Source organism: Amia ocellicauda, chromosome 5, assembly GCF_036373705.1.
Source record: "Amia ocellicauda isolate fAmiCal2 chromosome 5, fAmiCal2.hap1, whole genome shotgun sequence".
In the NCBI taxonomy this organism is placed as follows: Eukaryota; Metazoa; Chordata; class Actinopteri; order Amiiformes; family Amiidae; genus Amia; species Amia ocellicauda.
Genome location: NC_089854.1, coordinates 12,090,727 through 12,111,795, shown reverse-complemented (window position 1 = coordinate 12,111,795; position 21,069 = coordinate 12,090,727). Strand labels below are relative to the sequence as shown.

General features: G+C 43.4%; 1 protein-coding gene across 4 annotated transcripts; it reads right to left on the bottom strand.

The window, feature by feature from the left end:
- Positions 1-9,897: 9,897 nt before the first annotated feature.
- srsf7a (serine and arginine rich splicing factor 7a) lies at positions 9,898-16,769 on the bottom strand. Of its 4 annotated transcripts, XR_010816752.1 has the most exons (9): positions 16,164-16,471; positions 15,136-15,366; positions 14,803-14,985; positions 14,530-14,610; positions 14,353-14,388; positions 13,945-13,989; positions 13,181-13,351; positions 11,330-12,381; positions 9,898-10,757 (listed from the first exon to the last, which is right to left on the bottom strand). XR_010816752.1 is itself a non-coding variant. In XM_066703807.1 (8 exons), exons 2-8 carry the CDS (start codon positions 15,357-15,359, stop codon positions 10,706-10,708), a joined length of 792 nt encoding a protein of 263 aa, XP_066559904.1. In that variant the 5' UTR covers positions 15,360-15,366; positions 16,493-16,769; the 3' UTR covers positions 9,898-10,705. The 4 variants fall into 4 exon arrangements, 3 of the variants coding, with proteins under 3 accessions (XP_066559904.1, XP_066559903.1, XP_066559902.1); XM_066703807.1 differs by lacking the exons at positions 11,330-12,381; positions 16,164-16,471 and adding an exon at positions 16,493-16,769; XM_066703806.1 differs by having other exon boundaries at positions 9,898-12,381.
- Between the last annotated feature and the right edge of the window lie 4,300 nt (positions 16,770-21,069).

Sequence of the window (21,069 nt, the reverse complement as noted above, 5' to 3'; positions counted from 1 at the left end):
TCAGTACACATTGAAGGTATTTCTTATTAGAGATAAAATTGTAACTCAGGTCTGCAACTCTGTGACCTCATCATTAGTGGAGTACATGGAAGCAGCAATATATTCTGGTAATGTTTTCACCACAGCTTTAAGGGTGTTGTAGGTGTGATCATGCCAGGACATCAGGGTGCACCTCGCTTGATTTGTCACCCAGCAGTTCTTGTTATATATCCAAGCAGACTGTACCAGCTCCCCACAGTGCTGGCATGTATGAATCCAAATCACTGGTTCTAGTTCTTTTCCACCTACTTAATCAATAATTATTTGGTACATTTGTCATACATATGTAAACTTTGCTGATTTTAAATGTATGCACTATCCACTAAGGAAACAAATTGCAGTTCTCCACTTTCCATGCTTCTCAAAACTGACGTACTGAGCCTTATTCTGCAATTTTCCGTATATATCGTGCCATTGAAACAAGGAAGCAAATCACAGGACAGTGCAATGATATTGTCAACGTGTTCAATTAAGCATGAAAATCAAATGTATCTCTACAACATAATTTAATTGTTTGTTTGTTTAGTTATTTTAGGCCTTTGTTGAAGGTTACACAGAGCAAATTACGAACTGTATTGTATTTTACTGAAAAATTAACACACCCCAAAAAAGTAGTAGATGACCTAATAGAACAATTCTATGGTGGAGTAAAGTACAGTGAACGATTAGAATACAATTCTTACAGTGGGGTCAAATTACGTCCTAGGCAAAATGACCTGCATTACAAAGGCCCACCCCAATCTGCCAGCTTTTTGGGGTCAGTGCCATTGTAGCCAGTGGTCAGAATCCTGCTGTGGTCAACGCTCTCCATGATGATGTTCCTGCACGTAAACCATCCTTGGCAGTCCTGCAGGTCTGCATGCTCTCTGAGGAGACATTCCTCTAAACACAGCCTCTGTTCACTGCTGGGCCCTTTGTAGTGTCAAAGGGTTGCAACAGACCAGTCCTGACAGGTATCTGTCCAGTGAGGGTTTTTCAGCTCCCTAGGATTGATGAGCTTCATAAGAAGTGGGAAATGGTCCATTTGAACCAATCATGAGCTGAGTATGGAAATTAAAGCATAGGTTGACTGGAAAGCTGAGGAAAGTGGCTGTCCAGCACTGGAGGTGTGCAGCCCTGCCCTGGATCCTGGGAGATTTTGCATAGATTTGAAAAGGTATTTAACAGTAATTAATTGACATTGTTAAACGTTGTAACTGTGCATGAGTAGGAGAATGTTTTTTTTGTATGTATATACTAGCGATCTGGGGCCCTTGGAGATGGTTATGTTAATGGGAGAGAATGCAGTGTTGTTTCTATGTTGTTATCTCTATTTGTCAGTTCTTTGTGTGTGTGTGTGTGTGTGTGTGTATGTGTATGTGTATGTGTATAGGGTTAGGGTTAGGTTTTAGGTTTAGGGTTCTGAGTTGGGAAGGAAGGTCAGAAAAGGTCAAATTTAGGACTGGGTTGAAAGGAAAGCAGAAGTAGGGTTTAGGGTTAGGGGATCAGGTAGAAATAGGTTTGAAGTTGTGAATTAGGGTTAGGTATACAGTGAGGGAAAAAAGTATTTGATCCCCTGCTGATTTTGTACGTTTGCCCACTGACAAAGAAATGATCAGTCTATAATTTTAATGGTAGGTGTATTTTAACAGTGAGAGACAGAATAACAACAAAAAAATCCAGAAAAAAAACGCATTTAAAAAAAATTATAAATTGATTTGCATGTTAATGAGGGAAATAAGTATTTGACCCCTTCGACTTAGTACTGGCAAAACCCTTGTTGGCAATCACAGAGGTCAGACGTTTCTTGTAGTTGGCCACCAGGTTTGCACACATCTCAGGAGGGATTTTGACCCACTCCTCTTTGCAGATCCTCTCCAAATCATTAAGGTTTCGAGGCTGACGTTTGTCAACTCGAACCTTCAGCTCTCTCCACAGATTTTCTATGGGATTAAGGTCTGGAGACTGGCTAGGCCACTCCAGGACCTTAATGTGCTTCTTCTTGAGCCACTCCTTTGTTGCCTTGGCTGTGTGTCTTGGGTCATTGTCATGCTGGAATACCCATCCACGACCCATTTTCAATGCCCTGGCTGAGGGAAGGAGGTTCTCACCCAAGATTTGACGGTACATGGCCCCGTCCATCGTCCCTTTGATGCGGTGCAGTTGTCCTGTCCCCTTAGTAGAAAAACGCCCCCAAAGCATAATGTTTCCACCTCCATGTTTGACGGTAGGGATGGTGTTCTTGGGGTCATTCCTCCTCCTCCAAACACGACGAGTTGAGTTGATCCCAAAGAGCTCGATTTTGGTCTCATCTGACCACAACACTTTCACCCAGTTCTCCTCTGAATCATTCAGATGTTCATTGCCAAACTTCAGACCGGCCTGTACATGTGCTTTCTTGAGCAGGGGGGCCTTGCGGGCGCTGCAGGATTTCAGTCCTTCACGGCGTAGTGTGTTACCAATTGTTTTCTTGGTGACTATGGTCCCAGCTGCTTTGAGATCATTAACAAGATTCTCCCATGTAGTTCTGGGCTGATTCCTCACCGTTCTCATGATCATTGAAACTCCACGAGGTGAGATCTTGCATGAAGCCCCAGACCGAGGGAGACTGACAGTTATTTTGTGTTTCTTCCATTTGTGAATAATCGCACCAACTGTTGTCACCTTCTCACCAAGCTGCTTGGCGATGGTCTTGTAGCCCATTCCAGCCTTGTGTAGGTCTACAATCTTGTCCCTGACATCCTTGGACAGCTCTTTGGTCTTGGCCATGGTGCAGAGTTTGGAATCTGATTGATTGATTGCTTCTGTGGACAAGTGTCTTTTATACAGGTAACGAGCTGAGATCAGGAGCACTCCCTTTAAGAGAGTGCTCCTAATCTCAGCTCGTTACCTGTATAAAAGACACCTGGGAGCCAGAAATCTTGCTGATTGATAGGGGATCAAATACTTATTTCCCTCATTAACATGCAAATCGATTTATAACTTTTTTGAAATGCGTTTTTCTGGATTTTTGTTGTTGTTATTCTGTCTCTCACTGTTAAAATACACCTACCATTAAAATTATAGTCTGATCATTTCTTTGTCAGTGGGCAAACATACAAAATCAGGAGGGGATCAAATACTTTTTTCCCTCACTGTAGATTTATGGTTGGGGTTGGATTTAGGTTTTTGGGTGTTTGAAGAGAAACAAAATACAAACAATGAAGATTTAGGGGATGACAAAAGTATTTAGGGTTAGGTTTTTGGAGAAATTAACCAGTATACGGTTAGGGTTAGGGTAAAGAGATCCCAACTCTGTGCATGGGCTTTCCAATTTCCAATTTTAGTGAAGGAGGTGTTTAGGAAAAGGGAAGGAGAAAGAATCAATTTTAATATCTGAGCAGGCCAGGCTGGATTAGTCCCATTTGGGGCTATGGTTTCTAATTTTGCTATCCAAGATTTTTCCAACCTTTTCTTTTGGCTCCTGTACCAATTTAGGTTGGATTGTATGCCGATGATATATAGGGCCTCCAGATAATGTTGTATAAAATGTACCAGATGAGTGTGGTATATGATATTGTACTTGTGTTGGGTGAGTCTGACCAATAATGTGTTGCCTGTTTCTCCTAATATATTTTCTGGCATTTTGTGCAGCAGATGTCATAGATTATGTTACGAGTGTGGAGGTCCAGGCCTGTTTGAAGGGGGTATGCAATTTTAGTTTTAAGAGAAGTGATATAAGTAAGTTGTCTCATCAAGCCTTCTTGTGTACAAGGTCGTGGGCTGTAAGGAGCAACTACTGTGTACCAGTAGGTCCTGTACATTTTTGTTTGAATGATAGGCCGAAATGACTTTACAGCCCGGAAGAAGGCCCAGTTCTTGTTGGCCTTTTCTGATGTTATCTTTCATTCTCCTGTGTATCTCCATTGTTCGACCAGAGTAGATGGATATGAGTGGAATAATATGCTCATCAATTATGGGAACTGGGACCAGAAAGGTGTTTTTTTTTATTTTTCCACGGAATGTACGGCCATAACCTCTGTGCAAGAGAACCTGAAGCAAGACTCTAACTGCAGTGTGAAACTCTAACCTCTGGGTGCAAATTCTTTGAAACCTAAGTACAGTGCCGTGAAAAAGTATTTACCCCCTTCCTGATTTCCTCAACTTTTGCATATTTGTCACACTAAATGGTTTCAGAGCTCCATACAAAATGTAATATAAGACTAAGAGAACACAAGTAAACACAAAATTCATTTTTGAAGGAAAAAAGTTATCCAACACCACCTGCCCCTGTGTGAAAAAGTATTTGCACTCTTAGTTACTCAATCAACCAATTAACCAAATGTAAATGATAATTTGATTAAATTAGAGCAGACACACCCAGGCTTGATTACTGCCAGCCCTGTTGAATCTAAACATTACTTACATAGGATCTTACCATCAATGTGAAGTAGGCTACAAGGTCTCGACAAGCAGCACACTATGCCGCAATCAAAAGATATTCAGGAATAGATTAAAAAAAAAAAAGTTGTCAAGATATATCAGTCTGGAAAGGGTTACAAAGCCATTTCCAAGGCTCTGGGACTCCAGCAAACCACAGTGAGAGCCATTATCTCCAAATGGAGAAATCTTCCCAGGAGCACCAAAATTCCTCCAAGGGCACAGGGACGACTCATCCAGGAAGTCACAGAAACACCCAGGACATCATCTAAAGAACTGCAGGCCTCTCTAGCCTCAGCTAAGGTCAGCGTTCATGGATGGTTCAACAATAAGAAAGAGACTGGGCAAACATGGAATTCATGGAAGAAATGCAAGGTGCAAACCACTGCTGACTAAGAGAAACATCAGTGCTCGTCTCACATTTGCAAAAAAGCACATTGATGACACCCAAGCCTTTTGGGATAATGTTCTGTGAACAGACGAGTCAAAAGTGGAACTTTTTGGAAGACATGGGTCCCGCTATGTAACACAGCATTTCACAATAAGAACATCATACCAACAGTCAAATGTGGTGGTAGAGTGATGGTGTGAGGATGCTTTGCTGCCTCAGGGCCTAGAAAATAGAAGGAACCATGAATTCTGCTCTTTATCAGAAAAGTCTGAAGGAGAATCTCCTGTCATCAGTCCATGATCATAATTGGGTTATGCAGCAGGACAATGATCCAAAACACAAGAGTAAGTCCATCTCAGAATGTTGTTGTTTTAACTCGTTTCACAAAATCATAAGTATCCTTGATGTAGCTTGGGTGTGTTTTGGAAATTGGATTCAAAAAGTGATCTATGTATTCCGCAATGTGGTAAGATTCACCACCGCAGTCAGAAACTATGGGTCTTCCAGGTGGAATTATGGAAGGAATTGTCTAGAGGTCAGGTGTTTTTTGAATGTTAGGCAATAGATAAAATCTGTGGCGTCTAGACTCTGTTTCCCCTTTTAGATACTTTTTTTCTGAGGAGACCCTTATCCCTCAGAGTATTCAAGATGTTGTGTATTAGGGGGATAGACTCCTGAAAAATTGGAGTTTGTAGTTTTTGATAATGATGTAATGATTATTGTTCATTTGGCTGACACCTTTCATTAAGGTGTCACCATTTAACAATCATTTGTGAAAAACCTAAATAGCACAGGTAACATTGTGGAGAGGAAGGTGTATAATATATACATTTGCACACCTGTTGCACATTGCTGGGCCTCCGTACTGTGTGTCCAGCTTGTCTGAGTCTCTTTATAATCACTGAGCTGTGCTGCTCTGCTGGCAGTTTCTCTTCTCTTGATGGACGCTGTCTGTCAGATGCTTCCTTGGACCTTTTCCAGCAGAGTCGGACAGAATTTTGAATTTTTGTAAAAATAAGTTTATAGACACACCTTATAAAACAATAGTATGAGAGAGAAAACGCCTATATATATTTTTTCCTTACATTTTGTTTTTAGCAGATTGCATACCTCCCAGACACCCCACAGACCCCCCACAGTGAAATTCCTCATTCTTCTTCGCCCTAATTTTGGCCCCTGCTTCACAAAATCCTCCATCACTGGGATGACAGACTGGAGACATGTCCATCAAAGGATTGAGGAACAGAAGGTAGTGATGTACATGGAGATTGTGTTGACGCGTATTTGCCAACGGCCAACAAGGCAGGAACTGCAGACTTACTGAAATGTAAACAAATGACAGGTCGACGAGAACGAATGAAAAAAAGAATCGTCAGATACTAGAACGTACCGTTGATATTGTCAAGGTGATTGTAAGTGTGGACTTGATGTCAACAGAGAAGGATATTCTAATGACCCTTGAAACAGATTAAGTAATTGACAAGGTGGCAGAGAGGAGTGAACTCTTGCGACGCCTTCTTACAGTTTAATGTAGGACATTTTTTCTGTTGTCATAATCGCTGTTTTGCATTGGGTGAAATTGACTTGGTGCTGTATAGAGACTTCCATATCATCATTAATAGGTTATTCTACAAAAGTTTTACTTTTTAAATGGAGTGATAGGCTATCATTGCTGACTCAAGCAGCATAAGAAAATAGTGGTATATTGTGGTGGAAATTTAATAATTAAAATAATATGCTGTATTATATACCGGAAAAATAATAACAGTAGCTGTTTTATTAAGCACTATAAAATAATCCAACATAGGACACAGTGTGCGTATCACACTTGTTCTATGTCATCAATTACATAGTGCAGGGAGATTGTAATACTTATTCCTTTGGGCCGCTATTGTCATTGAATTCTAGTGCCGTTTCAAAGCCCCAATCCAACCCTGCCTGCAGAGCACGGTGGAGGGACTGATCCTGGAGAAGCACGTCACAGTGAGGGAGCATCACAACCGGTGTAGGATAGCTGCCAGCGTAATAATGCTCTTACAGTATCAAGGACTGCAGACAACTCCCGATTATTATATCCAAATGAATACTGAATACAAATATGTTATAAGGCTTTAATCATTACTATTATTGTAGTGCAGCAAAACACTGCATTTATCAAGGGGGCGTTATTTGTTATTGTTATTCCATTTAAGAAAAACAAATGTAAAGCTCGCCTGGTTTAACCACGATTGAATTTCCCTACAAATATAATATTTTGATGTAATATGTCTGAGGGAAGTGCTAGAGTGGCCATGGGAGGTTTGTGGTGAATCATGTAAATTCCAATTCAATTAAAGACCACAAAAGCAGTAACAATACATATTTCTCATCAAGACCGGCAAAGACTAATAGAGCCGAAAGAACCGATTGCAGCACGGTTTCCTGTTTTCGTTTCTCTGTACACCACCATCTGTGAGATTCCTTGGTAGTGCTTCTGCTTAGTTACCTGCAAAGTGAGGGGGGAAGTGTATCAGGGTGCCACACAGATACCTGAAACCCAAAAGCAAAGTGGTTGGCCCTGACCCGTGTAACTTGGTTATACTTCCCCATTGCATTTCTGTCCTGTCAGCTTTCAGTGGCAGCTGGTTCTGCTATTGCTCCTCAAGTGAGGCAGATTAGTGGACTGACACTGGTGCTGAAGTGCACTAGGTGCAGTGTCACTGTCCATGGTTCTGCACAGATCTAGGGCAGAGGGAGAGGGCAACATGGCTTTGACTGGGGAGTATAGGCCCCAATTAAGGTGCAACCACCCCTGGCAGCACCACAGGATTGAACACTTATGCAAGCAATATTTCAGTTATTTTTCTTACAAATATTTCCCCTCACAAACCCAATGTCTTCTTACAATAATTGAGTTAAATTTTAACACTAAAATATCAAATGGAACAAAAATTCAATGTACCATTTCTAATTCAGTAATGAGAGAATTGGTCAGGGGTCTGAATACTACTGCAAAGCACTATGTGTGTGTGTGTGTGTATGTTCATATAGAAAACTAAGCATGTTTTATCCAAGTAACAAGGCAGTTCAGAAATGAATTGATTGTGATGTATTATCTACAGTACACTGAGTCAGTCTAGTGTGCTAATTTACCGAGCGGAAACTGCAAAAACTCTTACTGCTCCATATTAGTAGATGGATTCCCAATCTTGGTAAACAGAAAAGATTCAGCTTCTTGTGGCAAGTGCAGGAAATGTTGGCTCCCTCTGTGGAGGACCTTAAATGGCAGGGTACAGGACAACACCTGAACACCTGCTTCTCAGAGATTTTCATATCCCAGAAAAGGCACTTCTCGTCTTTGCTATTGTGGGGTTGAAATTGGAAGGAAAAACAAATTGGGACCAACCCAGAACAAACAGTTCCAGCTTTCCTGTTCACTGAGATGAGATCCTGGTCTGCAAAACGGAGAAGCTTGAAAATAAAAACCAGAGACTTAGTACTGCCTGTAGGAACCATTTTGACATGATAAACACGTTGTGCTCTTTGAATTTCAAAATCACAGTGAGCCAAGGCAGGAAACCATGCAGAGATTGATCTTTTCAGGAATCCAACTGGATCAGCTACCTCTAAATTCTCATCCAGACTGAGAAGCCAAATGTTGGATCTTCTTGATTGTTCCTGCAATTCGACAATCTGGCCTCCTAATATTTCCAGTTTGCCTGCATGAAAAAAGGACCTTTTCTTGTTCAAGTTGCTCACCCGGGAACAGATCCAACCTCAAAACCAACTTCTGAAACCTGCCTGAGCAGAGATCGGATCATAGCACTGCCATCTCAGGTCTTTAAGAGCAAGGCTAATTACATATTTGATGTGTTGTGGGAGCAACCCAATACATAGTGATGTAGAGGGGAAGAGAACAAATAAAAATAAAAATAGAACAGGTCTTGTCAAACTAGTCTCTTTAGCTCCTAAAGAAACAAAACGTTTGGCGAACTGATTCCTTGATGTTTCTTCAGAGGTTATATTGGTTTCTGGGTTGCTTCGAATGTCGATAAGGGACATTAAAGCCAGAGCATATTCTTGAAGGGATGTGCTTTTGTTCAAAGAATTCCTGCTGCAAACTCACAAAAGACTGAGCAGCCATATAACTAATTTCCAGAATGTTATCAGGATCCCTCTCCCTTCGTGGCTGATATTTAATTTCAGCCCTAGCTTCTCCTTATTGATCAAAGGACAATGGCCTGATCTCAGTGGGAAATGTGCCTACTCCACCCAGTCTCCTACCACTAGTGAACTGGAGGAACTGGTTTTCCCTGAAAACTTGAGAATTGCACTCGAGGCATCCACACAAAACATTCTACAGACTGGGTCTACAGACGCTTGGGGCAGGACTCGGCCCTGGGTTACTCTCGGATTTTAGTTTTGCACACGGGCAAGTCTCATTATCATCCTTTAATAGCTGGAATTGCCCTCGAACTTTCCAGCTGAGCCTGCTTGACAAGTTCAACTGCCCCCTGCAGACCCTCTTTCTGAAAAGTTACCTCTTAACTACTTAAAGTCTCAAAAGGGTGGAGTTCCTTCTCATCAGAAATGGATGCAAAGTCAGCCAAGAATCAATACTGGGACAAAAAACCCAAACACATTTCAGCAGGGTTAGAACAAGGCTAAATCCACATAGGAATGGCTTAACATTAAATGCATACTTAAGCAGGGGGCATCAGGTAAGCATTTGCACACTTGATGGACCAACCCACCTAAACAAATAGAGGGTAAGAATTTACAACCGCTCTCAGCCCTTGAACCCACCCCTGCCCGATGACTGACTTTCCACACCACTCAATACAAGCCCCCCCTAGCCCAAATAACTACTTGATAACTATACACACCCCCAACCAGATTATAGTTTGCAGTACAAACAAATGACAAGCGAACAATCTGTTCAATGAAGACCAAGACGAGATCAAAAACCCCAATTTAAAATCCCACGCTTAAGTTCCTGGTAGGATGCGAGTCCCAAGACAAAGGCTATCAATGGAAACATGCCCAAACTCCACAACAGTAAACAGATGCAGAACACGAGTGCACATGCGTGTGTGTGAATACAGGTTAACTTTATTTTAAAAAACTAAACAAAGATACAAGTCAATTCACAATGACCATTACAATATTTTTTTTTTTTTTTTTTTTTATGAAATAAAATACAGAAACCTGCATCTCGTAGTCATCACCACAGTCACCCACATTGCGACTTACCGAACTCTCCAGGTTAAAACATATTCCAGTCAGTACTCATCACTGACAGCATGACCCCTTTAAATTAAGTACAAAACAAAAAAACTAAACTTAAAGCAACACTGATTGACAGCTTCAGTAAGTTATACAGTCAAACAAGATTTTGTTTTTAAAATAAGGATCAAATTCTGACTTGACCCCCCCCCCCAAAAAAAAAAAGAAAAAAAGAAAAAAAGCATTTGGTGTAGAAATCCAAAAATCCAGTTTTAGCTTAAAAATATTTATATATTGTTTTACAAAAACGAAATAAACCTGAACACACAAGAAGAGGGAAACTAACAAAGGAAAGTCTGGAATGTTCATCTGTGGGAGGAGAGATGGGGAGACTGAGGACGGACATTTTCATTCTTTTTTTTTTTTTACCAAAATAAAGACAGCAAGACACCTACAAATGGGGGGGAAACAAAACTAAAACAAGTTAAGAGACCAGTGTGACTGTGTGGGGAGGGAGGGAGGGGTGTGTGTGAGAGAGAGTGAGTGCACATGGGGGGGGGGTGTGCATGGGAAAGGAGAGGTTAAAAAAAAAAAAAAATTAAAAAAAAAATTAAAAATTAAAAATGTCAGGAGAGCGCCAGGCTTGAGGGCGAGAGGCCGCAGTCCGTTCCCTCAGTCTGCGTCAGGAGTCACGCTCTTTCTCTGGCTGGGGGACCTGGAGCGACTACAGCAGGGGGAGGGGGAGGGCGAGAGAGGGGAAGAAACGGACACGGACATTAGCACAGGCTGTGACTGTAGCGTTTAGACCTCCTGCCTTGCTCACACACTCGTTCAATTGGAGAATCGTCAATCCCACTTCTCTTCTTACCCCTCTTTCACCCCATACCCCACCCCCTGCCCTCCCCTCCCCTCCCTGCTTGGTCATGGCCAACTGCTTATCTTCAGCTCAGCACTACTACAAACCTTTGTTGCTGCCACCTTGAGTCTCCTAAAACAAATGTCAAACTGCTATTCTAGCATATGGGAAAGAGGGGGCAAAGGACCCAGGACTCACAGAAAAGTGAGAGGGGAGGGGGGACACATTCTAGCCCTGAAACACACTAAAATAAATGGATAAGGATTCAAGGGATTCAAGGGAAGAAACTAAAAGCATAAAAATACATACATAAATGTTGGGCTGTCTCAATGTAAAGGGGGAGGGGGGTGGTGTGAAGCCTCAACAACAATAGGCCGAGATCTGATCACTACTAGAAATAAGGGTTTCCTGTTTTTAATATTATTATTGATTATTTTTACCTTTCGTAAGTGGCGGAAACTCAGAGCAACATGAACAGAGAAGCGACGACACAACTTGTAGACACTGGAGGTCTTGCAGACTGATCTCCCGTCACCTCTGAGACTGTGTCTCTCTCTGAAGCTAAGCAAGGCTGGCGTGGCAGGATCTGGCCAGTATGGGCTCGGAGTCTGAACTCGCACAACTTCCATGATTGAAAAGCAAAGGATGGTGGGGAGGAGGAAGAGGGTAGAGGATTGGAGAGTATAAGGGGTTGGGAGGAGCATGTAGGGGGGTACCAAATGGAGTAGGAGAGGGAAAGGAGCTGAAGAAAAGCAGGAAGAAGAGGGGAACATTTTGAGAGTGAAGGGGGAAAGAAGAGGGGGGGGGGGAGGAAGGAGAAGAATGGGAGGGGGTAGGAGTGAAGTGGCAGGAGAAGAGAAGGATGGAATTGGGGAGGAAGGGATGGGGGAGGGTGAAGGTGGGGTGCAGCTCTGTCCAGAAGGTGCGACGGAAGACACCCCCTCCTATCTGACGCGGACGGTCGAATCAACTCTTGGAGTCTGATCTCTCGGACAGCTCTCTCTCTCGCGTGCTCGCTTGCGCTCGCTCTCTCTCGGAGGTCACAAAGCAAAGATGACCCTGGGCAGTACTTGCGCTGGTGGAAGGAATTTCCCCCTTTTTATTTCATCCCCCACCTTGCCTCAATTCTACAGCCCCTGGGAGCCCCCACCCCCGAAAAAAAAACTTTTGCTTTCCAATTGTCGATTATATCTACACAAGAAAAAGCCTTGGAATTGGTTCTGATCACGTCAAGGTTGTCTCTCAACATTTCTTTCTTTTGGGGTTAAACCAAGTTTTGGAAGGGGCGGCAGGGGGCTGGATCGGAGGGTAGGATGAGTAGTGGTAGTGGGAGGGATGAGATCGCAGAACTCCTGCGGTCAGCAAAAATGTCAACCAAAAAAGAAAAACTTTTCGTCTTGGAGTCTGATCTCGTTAGGTTTCTCTCTCTCTCTCTCTCTCTCTCTCTCTGAAGCTAAGCAAGGTCTGGCCAGGTCATTCTTGGATGGGTGACCTCCAAGAGAAAAGAAAATTAATCAGGAGCTGTAGCTGGATTTCACTGAGCAAGCATGGATCTCTCCTTTTGCTATGCTCCTCCTCCCTCCCTCCCTCCGTTGTTAATTACACTCAGCACAGCTGAGAGAAGCCCACCAGTGACCATCATGCAGATTTCACACCCCCTCATGCTGTGGGATAAGGCTTGTGCAAATGTCACATTAAAACTGGGAATTTAACACTCAATTTTATATCAAAGCAGACTCAAATGTAAGTATATACACACAAAGCACAATGTTCTAGGTGTCAGTGATATTAAAAACAGTTTTCTGACCAAAATAACTAAACAAAATTGTGCCATCTAAGTGTTAATTATCAAACAATATGCGACAGGCCTTGTCTGCTTGTAAAAATGTTGGTGGCGTCTTGCTTTTGTATTTGTTAAGCTTTTTCTACACCTGTGGGGAGTACACAGGTGCGAGACATACAAGACTTCAGTTATTTATACAAAATAAAACTGAATCAAAACAGCAGTTAAAATAGGCCTGCTACCCATCACACACAAGCCCCTGCGCTCTCTAAAGCCAGGAGGAGGAGGAGTTATTAATCTGACTGACCAGCTCTGACACCGAGAGAGAGGTAAAGAGCCAAATCTTTCATTATAATTTATACAAAAAGGTTTATAAAAAGTAAAAAAGAAAAAAGCATTTACACAATGATAGCACTGGGCAAGACCCAGGAAGCAAGGGCCAGGTCAGAGCGGGTCAGTTGTGAGTGTGGACGTCAGTGTGAGCACAATGCCCTGCAGTGGGCCTTACCTGGTGCGCTTGGCGCTGGGGCTGCGGGAGCGGGAGCGGGAGCGAGAGCGGGACCGAGAGCGCGCCCGGGAGGCAGAGCGTGCCCGGGAGGCGGAGCGCGCCCGGGAGGCGGAGCGCGCCCGGGAGGCGGAGCGCGCCCGGGAACGCGAGACTGAGCGAGAGCGGGAACGACTGCAAGAGAGGAAGAGAGGTCAGGCCACACTCAATCCTTAGAGAGGAGTGCTTTTATGAACCTGGAAATAACATTTCATTACATAGACTCCAACATTAGAGTAAACAAATTCTCAACTTCAACATTGACTACCTGCCTAACATTTACACCACTACAGCAGATTTAACCAACTTCAAAATCTTTATTAAAAGAGTGAACATACACACAACCACACCACTATACCTCACTTTGCGCATGAGATCAGTTCCGGGACAATTCATGTTTAAATCAAAATCTGTGCCAAATGTGGTCATAAATACATTCAATTAATGGGCTTGGATTGATTTCTGACTCCCCATGGATTTTAATAATTTTAATAGAATTCCTGTTTTTTTTTGTTTTAAAACACCTATGCTATCTATACAAAGTCACTGTTGTGCGAACAATTGATAGGTGAATGAATTTTAAATTTCATAAATGCATGCTGTAACAAATCTGTGCATAGTGGGGTATACCTGTCAGTGTATAATACACTTAAGCATCAGGTGAAAACCTAAAGTTTTCAGTAAGCCGGTTTCCAGAATTTACTAGTTGACTCTGAACTGGACATTACCTGCGAACTGGAGTTCTGGACTTAGAGCGAGCTGGGGAACCAGACCTGAAGAGGGCAGAGGAAGAGAGAGAGACAGGAGAAGGAAAAGGTTGAAATCAACACACAGCTCCCAATCACAATTCTAACGGATGCTCCCTCGCTGGACTCCTTAACGCAGCCGAGTTAAAGTCAGAGATACAAGGCCCGCTTCTGGAAGTCGTGCAATATATAGTGAACCCACAGGAGGTGGCATTTGCCACTGGCTCAGTTGGTGCACAGAGGCACAAAACAAAGGCACTGAAGCCTATATAAATATTGACTTTGTACAACAGCACAATTAAAATCTGAAATGCATGAAACGTGGAGTGCAAAAGAAGCCTTTGTAGCCATTGTATCACTGAGTTTAGTCTATGCAGACAGGAGAGTTACCTGCTTCTACGCCTGGAGTACGACGGGGAGCGATACCTGTCAGGAGAGAACAGAAGAGGAAAGTCAAGGAGGGTGACATACACCAGACACGCACAAAGCAGAGCAGGTGAACATGCATGTGGAGCACACATCCACACGCACACAAACACACAAGAGTGGCAGTAGGGAGGGACTGACCGGTCATTACTACGGCTGCGGGAGCGATAGCGGCGTCCTCGGGACCGAGAGCGGGACCGAGAGCGGGACCTGGAGCGGGACCTACACACAGAAGGACAGTGGAAGAACGGTCAATGAGATGCAATAACCTAATTATACTGGACATTCCAAAATACGGCATCAATTAGCCTTTATGCACTATGAAGAAATACAAAACAAAAAAACTATTGACGAGTGCCTGCATGTGAGAGGGTATGAGTGCACAAAGTGTGCACAAGGGAGCACGTGAGGTACCTGCTCCGCCGGCTGCCTCCTCTCTTGCTGAAGCGGTAGCAGTCGTAGGCATAGTGGCCTCTCTCGCCACACTGGTAGCAGCGGTCGTTGGGGTCAAAGTGGCGTCGGCTGGGCCTGCCATACCGGGTCTTCCGAGACAGGCCTGTTGACAGCTCCACACGGATCCTGGAGCCACACAGCACTCTGGGGAAATGGGAGGATCGAGCAGGGTCAGACAGACCATTCAGGCCAGTGTGTCTCTGGCTGGATGTTATTCCCAGGTACAATAAAAGCACCCTACACTCAGAATTGAGTTTGTTCTGAGCCCTCTTTCCCTCCACACCCCTCACTCACTTGCCGTCCATGCCCTTCACCGCGTCCTCAGCATCTCGGGAGTCTTCATACTCCACAAAGGCAAAGCCAGGTGGGTTCCTGGCCACCCACACGCTCCGCAGGGGCCCATAGTAACTGAACGCCCGCTCCAGCTCCCCCTTGGCCGCGCCATTGCCCAGGTCACCCACGTAAACCTTGCAATCTGTGGAGCGGGAGGAGCTTCGAGAAGACGAATAGTAGGACATCTCCCCTCTGAGAGAAAAAGATGGGGGTGGAGGGAATCAGAGGGGACAGGAGAAAACAGATTTAGCTTATCACTTTATTCAAAGCAATAATATTCAATATTATAAGCAATAAAATACAATAAGCAACACTAAAATGGATGTCAGTTTAGATTTGATGGGCCATTCTTCAGAAGAAAAGCTGTAAATCTTAGGGGGAAATGCGGCCTTTCAGTGCAGTATTCTGAATGCAATTCACACTTCCTGGAACACATTCCGTATTTAGAAATTCGAGTTAATAAATCAGTCCTGTATCACACATTCAGATGTAAACGTTGCTTCTCAACTATAACCACTAAAGACTGCATGTAAAACACCACACAATTCAAAATCAATGTGTATCCCTTTGACAGAAGTAGCTAGGGATGCTACTGCGATTCAGTTGCTGCAGAAAATAAAAACCTTCCTGGGTGATCCCAGCACAACAATTATGTAGTCGACACGTATTCGACAAAACAGTAGCTTTACTCAAATGAGACCAATAGATTCAGTGCAGTCAATGTATTTCAGTTTAAGCCATTTTCATTGTCATTGGTTAAGATTGCAACAACAAAAAAAGTGCAGGTAAACGTAGTTCGTGAAGCGTTGCCTGAGCTTGCATTATATTAAAATCAGACTTCTGCGAGTAGCTCTCAGGGTTTAAAACAGAAGACAGTCGGATGCATGAAGCGCCAAGGTTACAGGAGATCAGCGAACTTCGTACTGCGCCTGCACTGCACTACCTCCAACCCTGACCCTGAGCAGACCCCCACAACCGCTTTCACTTACCGGTACAAAAATATAATGGGACCTACTGCAAACACACCCCATACAGTCGACATGAAGAGGGGAAGTTATACAATAATACTGTGCCTACGGGGTCATGTAAAACAGCGCGGACACACGCGTTATTAACCGGGACTATTTAAATACTACGCAACAACTACGCACGCAGTGACTTACACACCTACATTTTAACGACGCTAACAGCTACACAACTGCCCCCTCTCTCTCGCACACACACACGGAAACAAAACACACGTTTCTGTCGCTCGTATTATCCCGCCAGGCCGCTCTAGACATGAGGCATGGATACTAACAATGGCCGCTGTACTTACTGTGCGTTTCCGCCTTTAGCTTCCGTGGTGGAATTGTCGTCTCAAGTTATGTAGAATCGGTTTTGCGTCTCTTACCGAAACCTTTTCCCCCAAACAAGGCGAGGGAGGAAGGGAGAAAAGAGACCTAGACTAGTACAGTTATCCGCTGCTGTGCATTAGCAGGAGGAGCGTTAAAAATAAAAACTACAACACAACTGAAACCGGTCGTCACGCAAGCCGCTCTCGTCTGTAGGCCGCAAGCCTCACCTCCTGTTTCTCACTCGCCCGCCGCGCCTGCGCAGTTTATACACGTTCCGTTTCAAACCCCGGGGAGAGGAGGGGTTTCCCGGCAGGGGCGCTAAACGGCGTAGGATATTTCCCAGCGTACAAAACTTAGACGGTTGACTTCTGGTTTTATTCCAGTTATTAAAATAAAGAATATTTTGTATATATACAGTGCAAAAGGGCAAAAGCAGATCACACATGTGGTCGTGTGTACATCGAGTGTCTTTTTTAATCAAATAGTCGCGCTGTTAAGGTAACTTCAATACCGACGCGACAGTGATGTCATCAACAAGCGCCAGATAATCGATGTAGGAAGTTTTGTTTGGGGGCGGATAAGGAAGACGCACATTTTCAATAATACACTTTCACCCTCTTCACTTAAAAGGGAGAAATAAGGAGAAGTTGTATGCATAACCCAAAATGTATATCAGCCCCGTTTTGATTGAAAATAATAAAAATGAGACCGGAATTCAATCTAATGTTGTATGCTGGAAACACAGACATAAACAGTTCATAATATAATATATAATTGTATGTCTGGTAAATTATTGTATCAAACAGCCTCTGTCTATTTAATTAATTAATTATATATTATAGCATACAAACAAATCAGTCTAGCTTCTGGTCCCGTCGCTTCTGTTATACCACCTGATAGAAACCAACTGGTTTTTGTAACCCTTAAGACTTAATTTCCCAGTTTCCACCTCTTTTAGTGTTGCCCGATTGGACTCGACTTATTACAAGTTGTTCTGTAACTGATAGCTATTTAAATATGTAGAATACAATATGGCCAAATCAAACTGCAAGAAACTTATTAGCAGTTTAAAAAAATAGATACATACATAATCAGTAGCCAAGAATGTTTATAATGTTTTCTAATGTGTTATGATAATTGCCATGTCGTGCTTGTACACTAATAATAATTTAATGTAACAATAATAATAATAATTATTATTATTATTAAATGCACAAATTTGTCACAATTTAATATTTATTTTCCAAATGTAAATGCGTTAGCAAATTAAAACGTAAATAAATCAATGTACATTTTTTTAAGTGGCATTGCACACATACATTTGGCAATTTAAAATATTCACTAAAGGAGCCATAATCCTGCAGACCAACAGTATAGTACAGTCAAATATAGCAGTATCTCCATAGTATGGCACAGTGTAGATTTTTTAGGAAATCTACAATGTGATAATGTTGTAGGAATTATAAGAATTTGTATCAGCTTGTATAAAGAAGTCAGCAAACAAATACATATATAAATATGCACCTGCTGTTCTGAAATATAACCAGGAGATGGCACCAACAACTCATTACAGGGCCACAGTCTGGACACCAGTAAACACTTACCGAAGTGAGCTGGACTTTACTGCATTGTGGATTATGTTCCACCAGTCCACTGAGCTGCATCACACAGTCACTGCACTACACTGTACCATAGTGTCACCACACTGTACTATACCACACTGTAATGTAGTGTACTGTATTTCACTAAAATTATTACACACTTTCAATGTACTCTACAACATGAATGGGCTACTCTGTTTCTGTACAGTATTCCATGGCTGGAATACTCTGAAGCTGATGGGAGTGTATTTTGATTAGATTATCTCAGTGTATTAGTGTGTGAGTGTGTGTCTGTCTGTGTCTCAGTGTGTGTCCCAGCGTGTGTGTATATCACTCTCAGTGTGTCAGTGTGTGTGTGGGGGGGTACTGATTGAGGGCTCTCTGGAGAAGGGTCAGTGTTAAGAGTTCGTGACCCCACTGACCCCTGGGGTGGCCAGATCATTAATCACTCTGTGACAGCACTGGGCAGCAGCAGCAGGCACCACCCCCTCCCACTCCACAACACCCCCACCCGCATCCCTGCCCCAGGGGGAAACAGATGGTCTTGGGACGCCAAGAGAAGCATACACACACTCGCATATACTCACATAAACACACTTACTCACACACACGCACACACACAATAACAGAGGCATACACTCCTGCATAAAATAAGCTACACACACACAATTAAATGTACCCACACAGAATCATACACACTAACAAAAAATAGCATATAAACACATACACACACGTGTTGACACACACAATAATATACACACAGATATGCACACAGGTGGAAACACACAACATATTAAGACCACACAGAAACACATTCACATACCATAGATTTAATTTAACAAGTGTAGAACATAGTGCATACTGTTGTGTAGCTTCACAATGAGGAAGGTGGGTGGGAGAGAGACAGAGAAGTGGGAGTAGGAAAAAAAGTTGCTTTTTAGGAACTCTTCTGCACCCCTCCCATCTCTCTCCCTCAGGTTCTCTCCATCCCTCTTTCTTTCTTGCTAAACCTCTCACTTTCCCTTGTCTTAGATCTTTCCCCCTCCCTCCATCACTGTTGCGCTCCTCTTCTCTTCCCCTCTCCTCCTCTCACTCTCCTCCTTTCCATACTACCTCTCCCTCTTCACCTCCAGTGCTCTCAACCCCCCCATCCCTCCCTCCCTCCCTCTCTCAGTGACTGATGACTCTGGCTCCTCTGAGCTTCATTCCAGTGATCAATGACCCTAGAGCTGGAAACAGCACCATTAATCTTCGCCCCGCGCTATTGGCTATCTGTCTCCCGTGCCAACCAATCACAGCAGCACTGACAGGAGGCCTATGAAAAATGAACTCGGGGGGGTGAGAGGAGGAGGGTAGTTTTACTGATTACCTGAGCCTTCCATCCTCCACACACAACCCCCCCCCACCCTGACCTCACCTCCTTCCAAACAGAACAAGGTCAGCGTGTACAGTAAAAGCACTGTTTTAAATGTATTTATTTATTTTTAAAGGGGACCCAAAACAAGGCAGTCCAAACATATTATTGTCCAGACAACACTGGCTGCAGTCTGTGTCCTATAGTTCAGACAGTACTCTACCATACTGTACTATCTATACTACATACTACACTATCCTGTATTGGTCTATGCTATGCTGTAGTGTACTGTGTTGTGCTATGGTGTACTGCTCTGTGCTGTACTGTATTTTACTGAGATGTATTGTACTCTAATGTTCTCTCTTGTGCTGTACTGTACTGTGCTGTACTATTATGTACTAAGCTGTACTATTATGCTCCCACTAAAACATGAAGTGGCTCCACCGGGAGTCTTACTAGGATACAGTCGATGCTGCAGAATATTTTCTACTCTCCTCCTCCTCCTCCGTCTTTCACCACTGCCTGTCCATCCATCACTATGACAGCCTGGTATTAATCCTTCTGTCTCATCCCCCGCTCTAAAAGACTAATGTAACAAGAATATTGATACTGAGGTAGCGGGAAGGAGATGGAGAGAGAGAAAAAGATGTGAGGGAGAGAGAGGAGAGGGAGAGAGAAGGGGAGTAGGCAGCGAGGAGAGCCCACATTTAAAGACCACTGAAAGAGATTCAAATAAGTGGATGCACTGCACACAGAGATCTCACCTCAGGCCAGACAGCCAGGCACAGAATACAGGGGAGAGGAATCTTAAATTCTCCAAACAATTATTCTCTCTCTCTCTCTCTCTCTCTCTCTCTCTCTCTCTCTCTCTCTCTCTCTCTCTCTCTTTCTCTCAGGGTGGGTGACAGGGGCAGATTAAGGAAGTGATGGATACTCCCTCCATCTCCTTCTCTCTCTCTCCCTCTCTCTCGCTCTATCTATCAGCTGAACGGCTGTAATGAGTTTTAGGGACTAGAGATAAACAGCCCAGCCATTTGTCTCTCTAATAACAAAAGTCAGGGAGACAGATAGGACACAGAGCCATGGCCTAATATCGGTACAGGAGTCTGGGGAGAGTGGGAGAGTGAGAGCCAGGGTGATGGAGAAGGAGAGATGGTCAGGGCATGGGAGAAAGGGTGAGAGAGAAAGAGAAAAAACTAGAAAGAGTGGGACAGGGAGAGGAGGAGAAGGAGGGAGAGAGAAAGAGAGGGATGGGGAAAAATAGACAGAGAAAACAAGAAAGAGGAATAGAGGGCTGTACAAAATAGAGGTGGTAGTGAGTATGTCAGATAGAGAAATAGAAATAGGGTGTGTCAGCTGGTTCAGAGGTCAGTGTAAGAGAGGTCACAGTTTATACTGTTAAGAAAGTGATATTTTGAACAGGGGCCCCCCCACACACCACATCCTATGCCATGATGCCCCCCATCCCCTCCCCACCTCCCTCCTCAGTAAGAATGACATGGAGAAACACAAATTTCAGTGTGAACCTGAGATTTCAGACACACAGGGAGCTAAAAAATCAGGGATTAACGAAAGCAGAGAGGGAGAGGGAAAGAGGGGGAGA

Excerpts from the sequence above, each read along its gene's own strand:
- srsf7a (XM_066703805.1), bottom strand. The coding sequence starts at position 16,216 with ATGTCGACTGTATGGGGTGTGTTTGCAGTAGGTCCCATTATATTTTTG. Across the intron at positions 14,986-15,135 it reads GTGAAGGGCATGGACGGCAA|AGTGCTGTGTGGCTCCAGGA; the intron begins GTGAGTGAGGGG and ends CCATTTCCCCAG. Across the intron at positions 14,611-14,802 it reads GGAGGCAGCCGGCGGAGCAG|GTCCCGCTCCAGGTCCCGCT; the intron begins GTACCTCACGTG and ends TTCTGTGTGTAG.